Here is a 17,838-nt window from a genome sequence, read left to right on the forward strand (position 1 = left end):
TCTTGATAACCCCCGCTTTCTCCTGGGAGGCTAGTGCTTCCAAAGCTTTTAAGTTTCAACTCCTCACTCACAGAATTTTCACCAGATCCTATCTTGTGGACTACTTTCTTCCCTTTTTGAGCGTAAGCACGTCAAGGAGGCATTTACTAAGAAGTAGGATTGTAGCTTTCTTGATCTTCTTTGTGCCTTCTTTGCTGTGTGGTCCTGGCTTACATGCCTGTGTGTTTCTCCAGTAGTTACTTAATTTGTACAACAAATACATATTCATAGAGGACATCCTCTCTCCCTTCTAAGACTCATTAGAGAGACAAAGAATACAATGCACAAACCTGGTATTGCTTAGTTTATTCACATTCCAAACATTAGAAATATAGAACAATTGGGACCAGGAGTTTGGCCTAGTGCTTGCCTGGGTTCAATTCCTCAGCACCACGTACATAGAAAATGCTGGAAATGGTGCTATGGCTCAAGTGGTAGAGTGCTAGCCTTGAGAAAGCCCAAGTACAGTGCGTAGGCCCTGAGTTCAAGCCCCAGGATGGCAAAAAAAAAACACAAAACAATGAACCTTAATCCTTTCAAATGATAAAGGAAGTCAACCAGGATTCCCAGTGACTCTTATGGGTTCCCTGCTCCCCTGGGATTTGCTCACCTGGCCTTCCAGCTATCTTTTCACTTCAGCTACGTCACCTACTCTCCAGGTATGTTAGGCCCAAAGGCCTGGAAGGGCCCCAGGAGAGCCAGAAAGAGTAGTATCACAGGGAACAGGAAGTCAAATGAGTTAGGATTGTTGGCTCCCAAGACTTCAGCTCTTAAGTCAGTGTCATTAATCCATTTTTGATAGTAGATCACATTCATATAGCCCCCAGGAAGATTTTTACCACAGTGTATTCCCCAGCTGACCACTCCTATCTGGATCCAAATGCTATTAATATGACGGGAAAGAGGCCCTCCAGAGTCACCCTAAGGAAGAGGGAAAGTTGGTGAGCTGGTGTATAGGGTATAGACAGGAGTATTCACAGGGGGTATTTTCTTCAGTTCAGGCCTTGAGACCACAGGAACTGTAGAACTCAGGAGATGTGTGGACATTGCACTGCTAGTTCTGGGAAGAGACCACAGGAGTTCTAGAGTCAAAACAAAGTTTCTTGGTCTTAACAAAATATCTTGGTCATTTCAAAACATCAGTTTTTACTCATCAAATCTTTCATTCACTAAGTGAAACGAACTACTTTTGTTTTCTGTTCTTAAGGTCTTACTGCCTTTTTATGTTCAAATGATCATTTGTTACATAAAACAATAGTGATAGTAGTTGGTAGTATGGCTTCAATCTCATTCTCTTTCTTTTTTATAACAGTTTTACAATATTTGTATACCATATAATTTACACTTAAGAACCCACATGGTTTTTAATGTATTTACAGTATTATACAGTATCATTAAGTCCATTGTGAACATTTCCCCTTCTAATACCCATTAGGTGCCAGCCTCCTTTCTTCACAATCCTCCCAGCTTTAGACAAACTGGTGAGCTACTATGCTTCTTTTATGAATTGACTTATTGTAGACATTTTGTATAAACAGACTATATAATGTATGGCCTTTCATACTGGCTTTGTATGCTTAGTGTATTACTTTTCAAGATTTGTCTATTATATGCCAATGTTCCATTCCTTTTTAATGGCTGAATCATATTCTATTATATTACTATACTACATTTTGTTTGCCCATTTGTTAGCTGATGGACATGTGAAATTTGTCTGCCTTTTGGCTATTATAATTCATGTTGCTGTAATCCTTCATTTACATTTTTTTTCAGCAGTGGGGATCAAACTTAGATTAAACCGCTCCCTAGTTGTTCAGAGGAGTTATACCATTAGAATCCTCCCCTAAATATACCATTCTTTTATCAACTTGTTTGTGTATGTGCCTATAACCCTAAATTGAATGTCTTTGTCATGCCAGAACCACACTGTCTTGATGACTATTCCTTTGTAGTAGTACAAACTAGAGTTAACTCTTGAAAAGGAAATGATACATTGGGGGGGGGGGCGTTGATTGTGGGGCAGCCTGGGCATTGTCTCAGAGCTCTTCAAATCAAGGCTACCGCCCTACCCCTTGAGCCACAGCACCACTTCACACTTTTTTCTTTTTTAACAAAATGATATCTCCCCTAACACAGATTCAGTTATTATCCTATGTGGTGGCTGTAACTGAAACTTAAACTCACAGTCCTAAAGGCTTATGAAGCAAGCTAAGCTACCATAGCAATTGGAAAGTAAAGGGAAAAATACCAGAAAGGAAAAAGCCACATAAAGGAAGCTCCAGTATGAAAACTCTGCTCTGATGGCTAGCTGACCCTGAACTATGTGCATGCAGGGTAAGATGCCAAGCCACACAACTCAGACTAAAGGAATGGCTGCTGCCTGTCAGGTTAGAGTCTGGGTTTGGCAAATCCACATTCTTTACAGGAATCCATCTTCCTACCATCTCATCACTGACAACATTTGGATAGCATCCAGAATTACTACATGTTAAAGCAAAGAAACAACAACACAAAGATATAGGAAGATGCTTCTCGAGATCAACTGGCAGTCATTATTTGGGACGAAAAGCAATCAATGGAAAATAGTACTGTGATAACTTTGATTTTAGAATTAGCAAGTAAAGATCTCTAAGCAGCTATTCTGTGATCAACACATGTGATAGAAAATATGCTAATAATTTGCAGATATTATACTGATAGCTCTTAAGAGTGATCATGTATGCATGTGTGTGTGTGAAAGAGAATAAAACCAAATAGTCATTCTAGAACTCAAAAAAAGTTGCCTGAAATTTAAAAAAAATTACAAGGCGCACTTACAAGGTGCAGTGTAAATAGCAGCAAAAAAGGATAATGATTTTGAATGCAGATTAAAATGATCAAGTTGAAGACTAGTGTGAAAGTAGTAAAAATAAAATGGACTTGTCTGTAAATATCAAAAGACATATTTTATATAATTTACATATAAAGAGAAAAGGAGGGAATATAAGGCAGAGAAACGTTTGAAGAAATTATATCTGAAATGTTCCCAAGTTTTTGTGAAATTCATAAAAGAATACATTTTTTTTTTTGCCAGTCCTGGGTCTTGAACTCAGGGCCTGCTCACTGTCCTTGGGTTTTTTCCTCAAGGTTCACGTTCTACCACTTGAGCCACAGCTCCATTCCCGGTGCTGTGGTACTGAGGAATCGAACCGAGGTCTTCCTGCATGCTAGGCAAGCACTCTACCACTAGGCCAAACTCCGAGCCCCCATAAAAGAATACATTTTTATAAATATCCAGGTGATACATACCTATAATCCCAACATTGAGGTAAGAGGATATCAAGCTCAAGCTAACGTGAGCTAAACATTAAAATTTATCTCAACCAGGAGAGAACGACAGAAGGGGAAACATAGTTCAAAAAGAATTGTACTCATTACCCATTACTTGATTCATGTCACTATAATCCCTCTGGATATCAACTCCACAGTAGAAAAACAAAACAAAACACACCAAGAAGCCAGGTACCAGTGACTCACACCTATAATCCTAGCTACTCAGGAGGCTCAAGTGCTAGCCTTGAGCACAGAAGTTAATAGATAAGCTCCCAGGCTCTGAGTTCAAACCTCCGAACCAGTACACAAAAAGTTTTTAAAAGCTAATTTTAATATATATATGGTTTAATTTTAATATATATATGAAGACTTACAGGTTTGAAAAAGTTTAGTGACAAAGGGTATTATTGGTCTAGATTAATAGTCTTACCCTTAAAGAGATTAAATTGATATATGTATTGATAGGTTATTGATTTGTTCAGGAAAACACAAGAATTATAGCTCCCAATTTGTTATTTTTAGAGAGAGAAATTTGGATCCATATTAAGATCTATTAAAAACAAAGTTCCAATAACAAAGTCTGAAGAAGAAACACTAACCGTGCAATTATCGTTCTTGTTTGTAATATCACCAGCACAAATCTTGTCTTCCTTGATGACTGGCTCTACTGATGGCAGGATGATGCTCATTGGATTATAGAGTCGTTCACAATCCTCTCGCATAACGAGGGGTAGTTCAGCTTCCTGCAGGGTAGTAGGGTAATTTTTACCTGTAGTTGAAGGCAGGAAAGAGTTGTAAAGCAATCTGGAAAGCTAGGCACCATTCAGTCAGAATGTGTAGAAGTCTAAATGGAAACCACAAGGCAGATTTCAATCACTTCCAAAACATGTTAACTTAGGAAGGAATTTTGGTACAATAAAATAGAAAGTTGTGGGTAATTTTCAACTATTTGTTGGAGGGTTTTTCTGTTGTGTCATTATTCTAAACAAAGATTGCCATTCTAAATGAAGATTACACATCTGGCTGAGTAAAGATGTGAGTATTCTGAAGTATTTTTAAACTTTTCCATTTTCTGGCTGGCAAGTCAATTCCTATTTTATCTCTACATCATCCTGGGGAAATAGTTGACATAACACATTGGAAATACATCAAATTGACTAGACTCTCTCCAAACTTAATGTCAGGCTCTAAACTGAGAGAAAGAATGGAGTATTTAAATTGTTACTATCTGCTTTAATAGCTGTAGTTAGATTCTAGACAGGATATAAGACTACATAAACATGTAAATGTCAGAAGAACTTTTTTTTTGAGGATGTGTAGATAATATCATTAGGTGCATCTAGTTTCGTTGGAAAATATTTGCTGTAGTAAGGATGTACCTAGAATGTGAATGTTCTGTAATAGGAGCACTAGGATAATGTAGAAAACAACCCCTGTCTCTGCCCATTCTCACCTGCATTTTTCTCAACTAGTCCCCATCCAATCACCCAACAAGTGGGTGGAATTTTCAGCTGCTTTGAGGCACTGGGCAGGCAGCTGGGCAGGATGTCTGCACTGACGGTGACTTGAGAGGACAGTCTGAACAAGGCAATGTCTGGGTTTCATTTGGCAGATGGGGGATGAATGACGATTTGGGACACAAAATACTCTTTGCCTTTATTTAAGGCTTCTGCTTTAATAGATCCCAGCCAAACACTGTATGAGAAAGCTGAGTGCCTATGGAGAAAAGAGGGGAAAATAAAAATGGAGCAGGCTGGTAGTCTACACTGGGTAAGAGAAGCTGTTTAAATATAATACTGTCCAGTAGCTGGGCACTGTGGCTCACACCTGTAATCCTAGCCACTCTGGAGGCTGAGATCTGAGGATCAAGGTTCAAAGCCAGCCGGAGCACCGAGCACAGGAGCACAAAAGTCCTGAGACTCTTATCTCTAGTTAACCTCTAGAAAATGGGAAGTGGGGATTGGCTCAAGGGTAGGGTGGTAGCCTTGAGCTGAAGAGCTCAGGGACAGCGCTCAAGCCTAGGGGTTGGGTGGGAGCCTTGAGCTGAAGAGCTCAGGGACAGTGCTCAGGTTGAGTTCAAGCCCATGACCTACCAAAAAGTAAAATAAAATAAAAATAAAAATGCGTATATGTGGGCCGGGAGTTTGGCCTAGTGGTAGCGTACTTGCCTAGCATGCACGAAGACCTGGGTTTGATTCCTCGGTACCACATACATAGAAAAAAGCCGGAAATGGTGCTGAGGCTCAAGTGGTAGAGCTCTAGCCTTGAGAAAGTCCAAGGACAGTGCTCAGGCCCTAAGCTCAAGCCCAGGACTGGGGAAAAAAAAATGTGTATATGTATACCACCCACTAGAGCAAGAGAAGATAGCATACTGGGTGTCAGGGTCCAGTTGATCTTTGGCTAGGGTTGGTTTGATTCCTTCTTCACTACTCTTCTGTTGGTTTCCTCTCGCATGCTCTGGCCAGAATTTTGTCCTGTATTTTCTCCCCAGTTCTCTCCTGGTTTCAACTAACACCCGTATGCTTAGTAGTCATTATTCCTTATTGACAGTTTTGATTTCTGTTCTAAACTCTAGATCTTTATTTCTAAATTAAACTTTAAAGCAAATTGTAGTGTGTTACAGTTTAAATAACTTAAAATGCCAGGTAGTTTGATAAGATGTTTAAAACAGATGAAGTTTTGCTAGTTTAGGTACTACACACCTGTAATCCCACATACTTGGAAGGCCCAGGCAGGAAGATCATGAGATCAAGGCTAGCCAAACAGGTTAGCAAGACTCTTCCTCAAAAAAAAAAAAAAAAAAAAAAAAGTGGGGCTGGGAGTTTGGCCTAGTGCTTGCCTTGCATGCATGCATGAAGACCTGGGTTCAATTCCTTGGTACCACATACATAAGAAAAAAAAGCCAGAAGTGGTGCTCAAGCCCAGGACTGGCAAAAAAAAAAAAAAAAAAAAAAAAAAAAGAATAAACATTGAATATATTAAAAAAAAAAAAAGTGGGTTCCTACCATGAATGAAACCTGAGTTTATTTCCCAATATTGCAAAACGAAAAACTTACCCTGTTTTGAGGCAATCTCTCTCAGCTATTTATCCCTTACTAATTTCCCTGATATATATGTTTCTTAACACCCTCCTTGCCCATTGAGTTCCCAATATGGAAGGAGCAGACTAAGCTCTCTTATGCATCACATCGTCACTGGTCTCATGATTACATTTCTTATTAAAGCCTTTTGCTTCTCCTGATGTTAATAATGGCATCTCAGTTTGCTCTCTTAATTTTCTCTATGCCCATCATTGATTCACCATACTTTCCACAATTCTCTACCTGCACTGTAAATCTCACATCCAAGCCTGCCATGCATTCTAGTAAGACTGTCTTTATTGGTGCCCCCTGCCTTCTAGCTATATCCAGGCTGCCATCATCTGGCACTTCCCTTACTTTTTGTGATCTTCTTGGGAGTTCTCCTGTCTGGATCTTATCTTTCCCTTTCTATTTCCCTTCATTTTGATAAAACATATGAACCTATGGCTTCCCCCAAAAATGTGTTTGAGAGGTAACATTTTGGCTGCTTTGCATGTTTGGAACTTTATCCTTTCTACCCCATATTAATTGGTAGTTTGTATAAAGTTAGAATTCTAGGCTGGAAATCAGTTACCCTCAGCATGTTGATGTTACTTCATTGTCTTTGAGCATTACTGTGGTTATTGCAAAGCCCTATCCACATTAGTTATCAATTATTACATAATAAGTTATGACAAGGCCTAGTAGCTCAGAACTGATGTGTGTTACAGATTGTGAGGGTTGGGAGTCAACTTTGACTTTGTTGGTTCCTGACTACAGGTGGGTTCAAGTATCACAAGGTTTGCTTGGGGGAGAACTGGATTCCAGACTCACTTATGTCACTTTGGTTCTTCAGGAAAGTCATTACCTGGAAAGACCAGTTCTAGCTCCATGGGGTCTCTTCCTATGACTGCTTGCCATAGGCAACTTCTTGCATATAATGGCTCTGTGAGAGGGCTCTGATTGTGTTTGTGATGCTCCTCACCCCAAGACAACTCCTGCTCATATTTAGGAAGTGATTTAAGTTAGAAAGTTTTTAAACTTGAGAAGGGGTATCAGTGTTTGAGAAGTAATGTACCTACTACCTGACAAATGTAACTGTAACCCTTCTATACATTATCCCAACAATTAAAAAAGAAAAGGAAAGAAAGTTTCTACTACAATGCTTGTCCTCTACCAAGGTATCACCTTAGGGTTTGCTTCTGCCCCATTCATTTACATGGTTTATTTGTGAAGCCATTCAAATGTTTAATAGAAAAGCTGGCCATCCCCATGATAGCAGCTAGAGCTCACGTTCGTGTGACAGCAGTGTGCCGCTATCAGTATCCAGTTCTTATTGACGAGGGACCCTCCACAGATGGGGGCCCTGTCAAAATGAATGCTGGCTTGCCAAGGCCAGCGTCTTACCGCGGCATCCTGGCCACCAACGACGAGGCTTGAATATACCGGCTGTCCACATCCTACAGAAAGATGAGAAAGAGAACTGGAAATCTGGGAGTTCTGCTCCTCTGATTTCCCCCTCCCTTCATCCCCAGACTCCTTCCCAGGACCTAAGCACTCCTTGGGCTCCATACCCCTATTTGAGTTCAAACCCAGCAATTCTGAGGCCTGTAGAGAGCACTCACCTGATTGTAGGGCTTTCTTTTTGGGAAAAGAACAGAGGCAAAACCCTAAGGAAGACACATTATTAGTGCTTAAGACATTTTGTATCTGTATTCACAGAATGTAGGATAATTTAGGTTGTGAACACAACAATGCTTCGAAATGCTTTTGAGATTTATAAGCTGTGTGCTTTTGTGCTGTCTAAATTGGCATTTTGCAGCATTTTTGTATCATTCCCTGCTGTGGTTCAAATACCATTCTTTTAAGTCTGTAAGGCAGTAAAAAAATAACAACACTCTTATGCCAGAAGCTCTTCCAATCCCTTCTTCTCAAAATGTAAATTTTCCTGGATCCTGAGGTTGACTTAGTTGTCCCCATCAAGTGGTGTTTTCTGGATTTGTTGTTGGCAGTGGTGGTGGTGTTTTTGGTTTCTGTAATGTTGGACATGGTGCTCTACCACACAGCCACATCCATAGCCTCCTTCAAGTCGTTGCTCAAGTGGCTCCTGAGTGAGGCTTCCACCACCTTATTTTAAGCAGCGACTCACTTCTTACCCCTGAACTTCAAGTGTTCATTTCCACGTACAGCTTTTTCTATTGCCCTCTCACACTTCACATATTTACTAGGTGCACTGACCGGGATCTTAGTTTGCGTACTGCTGTGTCCAGCCCAGAGCATTAGCACAGCGCCTGGCCTAAAGTAACTTCCCAGGACTTTCTTACGTCGTCCTCTCCTTAGTGACCTTCCCTGGGTGAAATGTCCTATTACTGTATATGATGCCTTCTTAAGTGGGGACCTCTGTGGCTTTCCTTCTGACCTACTGACCTCGTACTTCTCTCCTCCTAGCGCCTTTGCCTTCCCCTTGTGGGACCCTGGGGTCCCACAAGGGCTTTCTGCTAACTCCATGGAGACCCTCCTCCTAATCAGATGACTGATTAAGCCTGTCTGCCCTTCTCAGGCCCCGGGGCTCACCCAGCAGGACCAGCAGCAGGCCCGCACGCCCCCCCAGGCCCACCATGGCCTAGCCTCGCCTGGCCTGACCTCTCATCCAGCCACTTCCAGACCCTGGCTGGACGCAGCTGCCCAGGCGGACGGAGGCAAGAGGAGGAAGCCCAGGAGAGGGCAGAACCAGCTTCTCCTGCTTGGAATCCAGTGCTTCACCCCTCCCCAATCCCCCAGGCTTGAGCTGCTGGACCCTGAGGGTAGGCCCGGGCCTGAGGCATCCTGAGGGAGCAGGGTTCCTAGAGGAGCAGGGGGCTGGGTATCTGCCCGCTGTACCCGTTGTGACCCAGAGGGAGATGAGGAGGGATGGTGGAGTACCAGATTGGGGACCCTGGAAGAAAGAGGAACCTGGAAATGGAGCTGTGGCTGGAGTGCTCTTGTCAAGGGAGAGAAGATGCCGATGCAGACATGTGACTGGTTAAGAAAATGGGATGAGAAAAAAACGACTGGTTAAGGAAATATGAATGGTTAAGAAATAGGATAGTACAGCGGTTGGAGCGTGGTCTAGTGATAGAGTGCTTGCCTAGCATGCATGAAGGCCTGGGTTCAGTTCCTGGGTACTACATACACAGAAAATCCAGAAGTGGTGGTGTGGTAGAGTACTAGACTTGACAAAGCCCAAGGACAGTGCTCAGGCCTGGAGTTCAAGCCCCAGGACGGGCAAAAAAAGAAAGAAAGAAAGAAAGAGGACAAGACAGATAACATGTTTGCTAATAAAGATTTAAACATCTTTGTGATGCTGCACTGATACCAGTATTTATTTTTATCTTTTGTTTGTGTGCTTTATATTTTGTGTATGTCCCAGGCTGGTCACAAATTATCATTCTTCTGCCTCTGCCTCTAGAGTGCTGGACTTACAGGCATATTGGAAGCTTGGGTTGAAAGGTTGATGGAGGTCTTGGGCGGTTACCATTTGGAATCTGATTAAACTTAGCATTCCTAAAAGTGGGACGGGGTAGACATGTGCCTCTTGATGTGGCCCAGTGTGAAGCATACAGTATCTCCCATGCCGACTGCTTTTCACACACAAAAAAAGTGAAACCAGAACCTTTAAAGCTACTTTCACTTACCAAAGATATGAGGTATAAAAAGAATAAGTGAAATGACAACACAAGGAAGTAAATAGTCAAATCCAGTAGGTGGTTAGAGCGGCTGACCTAGTTTCTGTCATAAGATTACCCTATGAAGGGAGAAAGGGAGAAAGACTGCTCAGGTTATCAGACACTTAAGATCCTTAAGTCCCCGTGGCCCTTGCTTGAATCCAGATTTAACAGACCCACTGTGAAAAGACATTTGGAGGTAAGCAAGGAAACTTAAGAATGAGCTGGCTGTTAGATGGAGTGATGCTAAAGCTGGCAGGTATAACTGTGGCATTGGATTATGTAAGGAAACACCTATTTTTAAGAGAGGATATAGGACTCATACTTTTCATCATGTGGGAAGCTCCTCTGATTTTCAGTTGCAGTGCACTTGGGTTGTTTTCATGTTTTGATATCATGACCATAAGCAAATGAACTCTCTCTCAGCTCTCTATTTCTCTGTTGTTCTCTATAGGCATTTGAATCAATTGGTTTCAAATATTCTTAATAAATGTAACAATGCTTGTTTATCACTATGCTCTTTATGTTTCTTTATTGTCTCCTTTATTTTTCTACAAATACTTTCTTAATTTTTGTCATGTCCTTGTACTGCTCCTTTGACTTTTCTAAGATAGTACAAAGGAATTGGAAGCAAAGGACTGCATGCCTAATGCACACCCCAGAGACCTACTAGAAGAATGCTCTTTGAGCTCCTATCCCCCATCAGTCTCAGAGATAGGATCTGTCCCCAGATGTTCACATTGAACTTTCCTTTTATTTATTTATTTATTTTTATTTTTTGCCAGTCCTGGACTTGAGCTCAGGGCCTGAGCACTGTCCTTGGACTTTCTCAAGGCTAGAGCTCTACCACTTGAGCTTCAACACCACTTACAGCTTTTTTTTCCTATGTATGTGGTACCGAGGAATCGAACCTGGGTCTTCGTGCATGCTAGGCAAGCACTCTACCACTCGGCTAAACTCCCGGCCCCTGAACTTTCCTTTTAATGCCTCTGCTCTACACAGTACAGCACTTGAAAAGGGCAGTGTGCCCATGATGCTAACTGCTTAGTTATTTGGGATGAGGATGAAATTCCTACCCCTCCATTTTTGCCAAATGAAACCAATAATATTCCCCAGGATTTTCATAAGAACTGTGTGAGCAGTCATGGTGCTATTAGTTAGCTTGGTGTGTTAATTTTCCATCACTGTGACAAAATACCTGAGATGAAAACAAAGGAAAAAAGATTTAATTGTGCTCATGGTTTCACAAAATAGTCTGGCTGGCTCCATTGTTGTGGGCCTATGGTGAGGTATGACATAATGTTGGCAGGAAAGTGTGGTGAGTCAAAGCTGCTCATGTCATGGTAACTAGGAGGCAGAAAGAGAGAAGAGGCTGAAGACCAGTGTACTATGTAATAAAAGCATATCTCTAGGTACCTACTATATTCAACTAGTCTTACTTCCTATTATCTTCCCATAATGCCACCAAATTATGAAGCCATTAGTGGATTAATTCATAACTGGGTCAGAGCCTTCATGATCCACTCACCACCACTTCACTGTGAACACTGCAGTAAGGACCAAACTCACAACACATGAGTTGGACATGAAAGGGATTCTACATCCAAGCACAACTCTCTGTACTGGCTTCCAAATTGCAGTTAGTCCATCCCTCAGAGTACCTGTTGTTTCAGCATAGATTAAAAGTCCAAATCTAAGCTGGGCTCACACCTGTAATCCTAGCTACTCAGGAGGCTGAGATCTGAGGGTCCAGGTTCAAAGCCAGCCCAGGCCCTAAAAAAGTCCATAAGACTTATCTCGAATTAACCACCACCAGAAAATGAGAAGTGACACTGTGACCCAATGGGTAGGGTGGTAGCCTTGAGCTAAAGAGTTCAGGGACAATGCCCAGGCCCAAGAGTTTAGCCAGGTATAATGACTCACATTGTAATATTAGCTATTCTGGAGGCTGAGATTGGGAGAATCATAGTTTGAGGCCAGCCCAACAATCCTGTCATCACAGTTATGAACAAAGTATAAATGGGGGGATTGAGGTTTAGACTTGCCTGGCATAAATACAAGACCCTATTTGAAAAATAACAAAATCAAAATGGGTGGAAAATATAGCTCTTGTTGTAGTGTGCCTGTCTAATAAGCGCAAGGCCCTGAGTTCAAACCCTAATACTGTTTAAAAAAAAAAAGGTAGGTGCTATATTTTATTATTGTTGTTACTGAACAGATACTGCAGAATTAAGCATTGATTTAAATCTGGGCAGACACATTATCTTTGCAGTGATTTAGATGGATGCACCTATAAACCAGAGCTTCTCAACTTTGACACCGTTGAAGCATGGTCCAGATGATTCTTTGTTGTTTGGTCGCTGCCTGTTCATAGTAGGGGATAAGTGTCCTTCCAGGCCTCTGTGTTCTAAGTGGATGGCTCCACTCCTAGTTGTGACATATCGATAGACATTGTCCAGTGTCCCCTGAGGGGCAGAGTTCCAGGGAGTTAGAATTCAGCCTTATGTTGAGCACTCCAGGATAAAATAGGGGCAGCAGTAGATTTGCATGTTTCATAGCTTTTTACCTGTGTTCCACAGAGGACAAGTGGATGCTTGTCTGTTTTCTAATTCAGTCCATCAGATTATTATATCATGAATAAATCCCTCCAAAACCATCTCCTGAAAAATAACTGGCTTAATCTGGTCTTCATTCTTGAACTGGGACAAGCTATTTTGAATCAGGCTTCAGTTTGACTTACAGTAAGTCACAGAACTGGTCTGTATATCAGCATCTATTATGTCAGCCCAGCCCTGGGCAGCCTCCTCCTTTCTGGCTCTTTGACATCTTAACCTCTTCGTGGAGTGGTCCTGCTCTCCACCCTTTAGGCTTTGGGCCCTACTTCCCCTTGGCCAGCCACCACACCTCCAGTGGGGATTGGTCTTGTTCTTTGGTTACTGAAGATAGTTTCCTGTATATGTGTGTGTGTGTGTGTGTGTGTGTGTGTGTGTGTGTGTGTGTGTGTGTGTGTGTCTTATACTTTTTTTTAAAAACTCACTTTATACTAATGGCATTTTTCCTTCTGATATTGACAGCTGTAGTCTGTAGCTCTCATTTTGTGAATTCAACAAAACAAAATTGAATACTTTCTGTTTACAAGCGACTGTCCTAGATGCTGTTAGAGGGTCAGAAGATGAATAGAACACTGGTATCTTTTCTCCAGGCTATTCTTAGCTACTCAAAGGGAGAAGGAAGCTGTATGCACCCAAATAACTACAAATAGAGGCCAGGAGTCCAATCAAAGGTACAAATGACTAGGACCTAAGGGCAGATCTATATATATAGCTATATCTATATCTATATCTATATATAGATATCCAGATAGGTAGAATTTTTGGCATGTATAAGGAAGAACCTTTAATAGACCTTTCTTACAACAAATGGGAGTAATTTATTATAATGGAAAGACACATATATTTGAAGTCAGTCAGACCTAGATAAATCCGTTAAAGCAAATATTAGCTGTGTCATCTTAGACAAGTTAACTTCCCTGACCATCGGCTATTTACTTCCTTGGGTTGTTAAAACTAGGTAAGATAAATCTTAAAAGCAGCCAGCAGAATACTTAATACACAGGAGTTATAAAGTAAATATAAATTCCTTCCATAGCTCAGAGATGAGATAAAGATGTCTGCCACCCAGGGAAACCACGTGGGCAGGCCTTTCACATACAGCAGTTTGGTCCTGCTCATCTTCTCCTGGCTCTGAGCCTATTTAGCTATAGGAATTCAGAGCTTGTCAGAGCATCTAGAGGAGATCAAATTCAAAGTCTGACTTACTCTATTGTAAGAGACTTGTGGAGAAATCAGTATATTTGTTTTCCATGAGGACTATTCACTGCTATTTTGATCATTTAGATCATTTTTCCCAATCAGTTCACCCTGTTCTTGCTTATGAGTTGGAAATCCAAATTACTAATTAAGTAGTGATTTGAGTTAGTTTAAGAGTAGAGCTGATGGAGCCCGGCGGTGGCTCATGCCTGTAATCCTAGCTACTCAGGAGGCTGACATCTGAGAATCTAAGTTCAAAGCCACCTGAACACAAAAATCTGTAAGACTCATCTCTAGTTAACCACCAGAAAGCCTTTAGTGGCACTGTGGCTCAAGCGGTAGAGCACTAGCCTTGAGATGAAGAGCTTAGGGACAGTGCCCGTGCCTAGCGTTCAAAGCCCTATGACTGACTGATCTACCCCCCAAAAAAGAAAAAAGACGTAGGTAAAAAGAGCAGTTCTTTGTGGCAGATTTGGAGTCTGATAAATGTGTAGTTTTCCCTTCCCAGGTTCCATGGGAACCACATGCTTTCTTAATGCAGTTTTTTCAGTAGTCAGTAATGCTGCTGATTAGATTTTGACTTTCTAAGATTTGATCTCATTTGCAGTATGGTCCCTTGAGAATATTCTCAAGTCCCCAAGTGCAGTTTATGCCTAAAATAAATAGATCATGAATTTTTGGGGCCTCTTTTAGCTTTTTCAGAGGTAACAATCTCATTCCACCCCACTTACTATAAAATGTATATCCTTAAGTTTTCCTTTTAGAGGATTCTGGTAGGTGGTGCTGGTAGTAAAGTGCTGTGCAGTGAACCCACGTTCCCTCCTCTTTGCCCCACATTGAACAGTCCACTTTCCAGATCTGCTGGGCTGGGAGGTGTCAGGATCACCTGTTGTGTCTGTTAAAAGCCAGCTTCTCCCTTGAGCTGAAAGTCATGTCAGATCATTTGTAAACTGCCTTCCCACTATTTTATTTTATAATTCTATAATCTCCTTTTATCTCCTTGTGGTATCTTGTGACTCCGCCATGTAGCTCTCAGCTTTAATCTTTTTCCCTCTTACTTAGCATCCCAGATTTAATGAGTTTATCTGGTCTTACACTGAAACCATTTGTAGAGTAAGCAAGTATGCTTTGCCTGTGATTCTGACTTACTGTCATTTAAAAACAAAAAAAGTTATGACTATGTTACGTGACCTCAGTGTCAAGCCCCAGTACCACTAAAAAAAAATTTAAAAATAAGATTTGATAAAAAATTTTTGCCTATTGCCAGTAGTTCACACCTGTAATCATAGCTACCAAGGAGGTAGAGACCTGGAGAATTGTGATTTCAGGCCAACCCAGGCAAAAAGTTCATGAGACCCTCTGTCTCACCTAATAGCTGGGCACAGTAGTTGGTATCTGTTATCCCACCTATAGGCACATTGAGAAGTGAAAAAGAAAGAACTAGAAAGTGACTTTTAGCAATAAACACAAGTTTCTTGCCTGAATGAAACAGTCCACACTAGAAGCAAGGATTTTCTGGACCATTGAGGGCCAAGGAAGAATCTGCTTATAGAAATGTTAAGCTGCTTGGGCATCTGAGATCTGGAGATCAAGATTCAAAGCCCCAACCGGGGAGGAGAAGTTCATGAGGCTCTTACCTCCAATTAGTCACTAAAAAAGCTGGAAGTACAGCTGTGGCTCAAATGGTAGAGTACTAGCCTAGAGCAAAAAAGAAAGAAGAAAGAAAGAAAGAAAAAGCTATTCAAGTGCCAGGACCGTTAACCAAAAAGCAAAAAAGAAGCAAAACCAAACAAAAACAAAAACATGCACTAGAGCGTCCTAATGGATATATGCAGCAAGCAGCTTCATGTATGAGCCTAGAATTTTGGAGGCTAGCTGACACAATGGCTAGATAGGGTTTCATTTGCATGTCAACACTGAAAGCTCTGGGGTGAGGTCAGGTGGCCCCAAAGGGAGCATAATAATGCTTATTATCCCAGGAATTGATCCTAGCCGTGTGTAGATGAGATAGATAGAGACTAAAAGACACAGTAAAGATTGTGTGTGGAGGAGAAAGGAATAATCCCTTGCCAAATGTCTTAGGTGAGGGGTTTCTGACTAGAATTTAGCACTATGGAACCACTGGAGAGTGAGAGTAATTTGAGACAGTGAAAAGTAGTTTTGCTATAAAGGGAAGCAGAGAAACAGAACAGCTGGCAAAAGTAAAAAATAAAAATGTCTGGGTGGCCCAGACTTTTGTCTGTTGTTGTTTCAAGATGGGAGAAATGACATCATGCTCTTATGCTAGTGGAATTATCCAGCAAAGAAGGGAAAATTGTTAAATAGAGAAAGTGGGAAGATTGCTCAGAGCAGGGGCTGTACCTCATTCACCAGTTGCTCGCTGGAACAAACAGATCTTTCTGACCATGGGAGCGAAGGCACTGATGACAGCTGTAAGAAACGTGTTGTGGAGTCCTCATTGTTTGTACTTGTTTTGAAATATAAAATTACCCATTGGAAAGAAAGACAGGAATAAATGTGTTGAAGACTCTAAGGAGAAATGATGAACTTAAGCAGGTATGGGCAACCTGGAAGTGGCATGTGTCACCCCATTGATCTAAGGGTTGATTTGGTTGATCTGATTGGCCAGGCAGAGGCCCCCCTCCTCCCTACTTTTCCATATGCATCCCTCCCAAAGCTGTCAGAGATGATGGCTTTTCCTGATGCAGGAGGACCGTTCTTCACCACCCTATATGAGTAGCTTTTCTTCTTTCCTACTACCTCCATTCAAGTTCAGAAGAGTGAACTTCTGGATTGGAGATATGGCTCAAGTGGTGGAATGACTGATTAGCAAGTATAAGAATCTGAGTTCAAACCCTGTTACTATCAAGCAAAACAAAAAAGAAGGAATTCCTGCATGTAGAAGTTGGGGATGTAGGAGATGAATAATTATCTTCCAGCAGCAGAATTAAAGTGAAATTGGCTTTGTTCACCATTGGAGGCAGGGAGAGAGCAAGGCGTTTGCTCCAGCCAGGGTGAGGTTTTTCTGTGGTAGGAATGGCTCAGGAATGATAAAGCATGCCATATAATGATAAGTCATGAACTGAAAAGTAGGGAGGAGGGAATTAAGGTCAAAATCCGTAGACTACAACTCCTAGCAAGGGTGACCGATGTTGGAACTGCTATTCTTACTATAAGGAATCCAAAAAAGATAATAAGTGGCTGGGATGATGGGATGCTTAAAACTGACATCATGGAGAGGTTATAGTTACAGGCGATCACCAAACCATGAAAGTAGTGTCCAAGGCCTGGTGCAAGATGATTAAATCCTGAAAGCAGGTTTGCATTGGGAGGGAGGATAGCAGCTGAAGCAGGGAGGGATTGGATCTTCTTAGGAATGTGCAGAGGGCTGTGTCCTCCCTCTCCTCCCACTGAACATGCAGGCTGCAGAGGATCCATCTCATGACTTCGCCGACTGGTCTTCCAACTGGTGATTTACCAGTCATACCATGCCAGAAGATGGTTTGAAACCATGCCTGACATATATGCAGACCAGGGTGCCCTTTCTTTCCAATGTGCAAATGGAAAGGATATTTTAATAGCTGTTATTAAAACATTAATAGGTGAGACTTGTGTCTTGCCTATTGGATTTGTTCTTTACAATTACTGGAAAACATTGGACAGAAGTGAAATGTCCGAAATCTTAAACCTGAAAGTTTTCTTCCTCAATGTTTCTACCTCTTATACCTGGAACTCAAGGTCCTCCTGCCTCAGTTTTTCCAATCACTAAATCTTGATCTGTTTTGGAAGGATTTATGAGTGTTTATTTAATATATAATATATAATAGTACAGATTTGTACTTAGTAATGTTTTATGATTTTTCTCATGCTTACCCTATACAAGGTCATATATTTATGACCTTCATCCAGATGAGT

The 17,838-nt window shown here is 41.4% G+C and overlaps 2 protein-coding genes across 2 annotated transcripts in view; one reads left to right on the forward strand and one right to left on the reverse strand.

Annotated features, from left to right (window-relative positions):
- Sh3d19 (SH3 domain containing 19) overlaps positions 1 to 17,838 on the forward strand; it is a 114,442-nt gene that overhangs the window by 14,867 nt on the left and 81,737 nt on the right. The gene's annotated exons all lie outside the window — the stretch shown is intronic.
- Positions 575 to 8,918, reverse strand: Prss48 (serine protease 48). Its single transcript, XM_090356529.1, is given in 6 exon segments — positions 575 to 960; positions 3,951 to 4,120; positions 4,805 to 5,059; positions 7,700 to 7,870; positions 8,036 to 8,080; positions 8,567 to 8,918. Coding segments are annotated over 6 exon segments (1,266 nt in total). The 3' UTR covers positions 575 to 687.

Source organism: Megascapheus bottae, chromosome 23 (genome assembly GCF_031878675.1).
Source record: "Megascapheus bottae isolate mThoBot1 chromosome 23, mThoBot2.hap1, whole genome shotgun sequence".
NCBI lineage: Eukaryota > Metazoa > Chordata > Mammalia > Rodentia > Geomyidae > Megascapheus > Megascapheus bottae.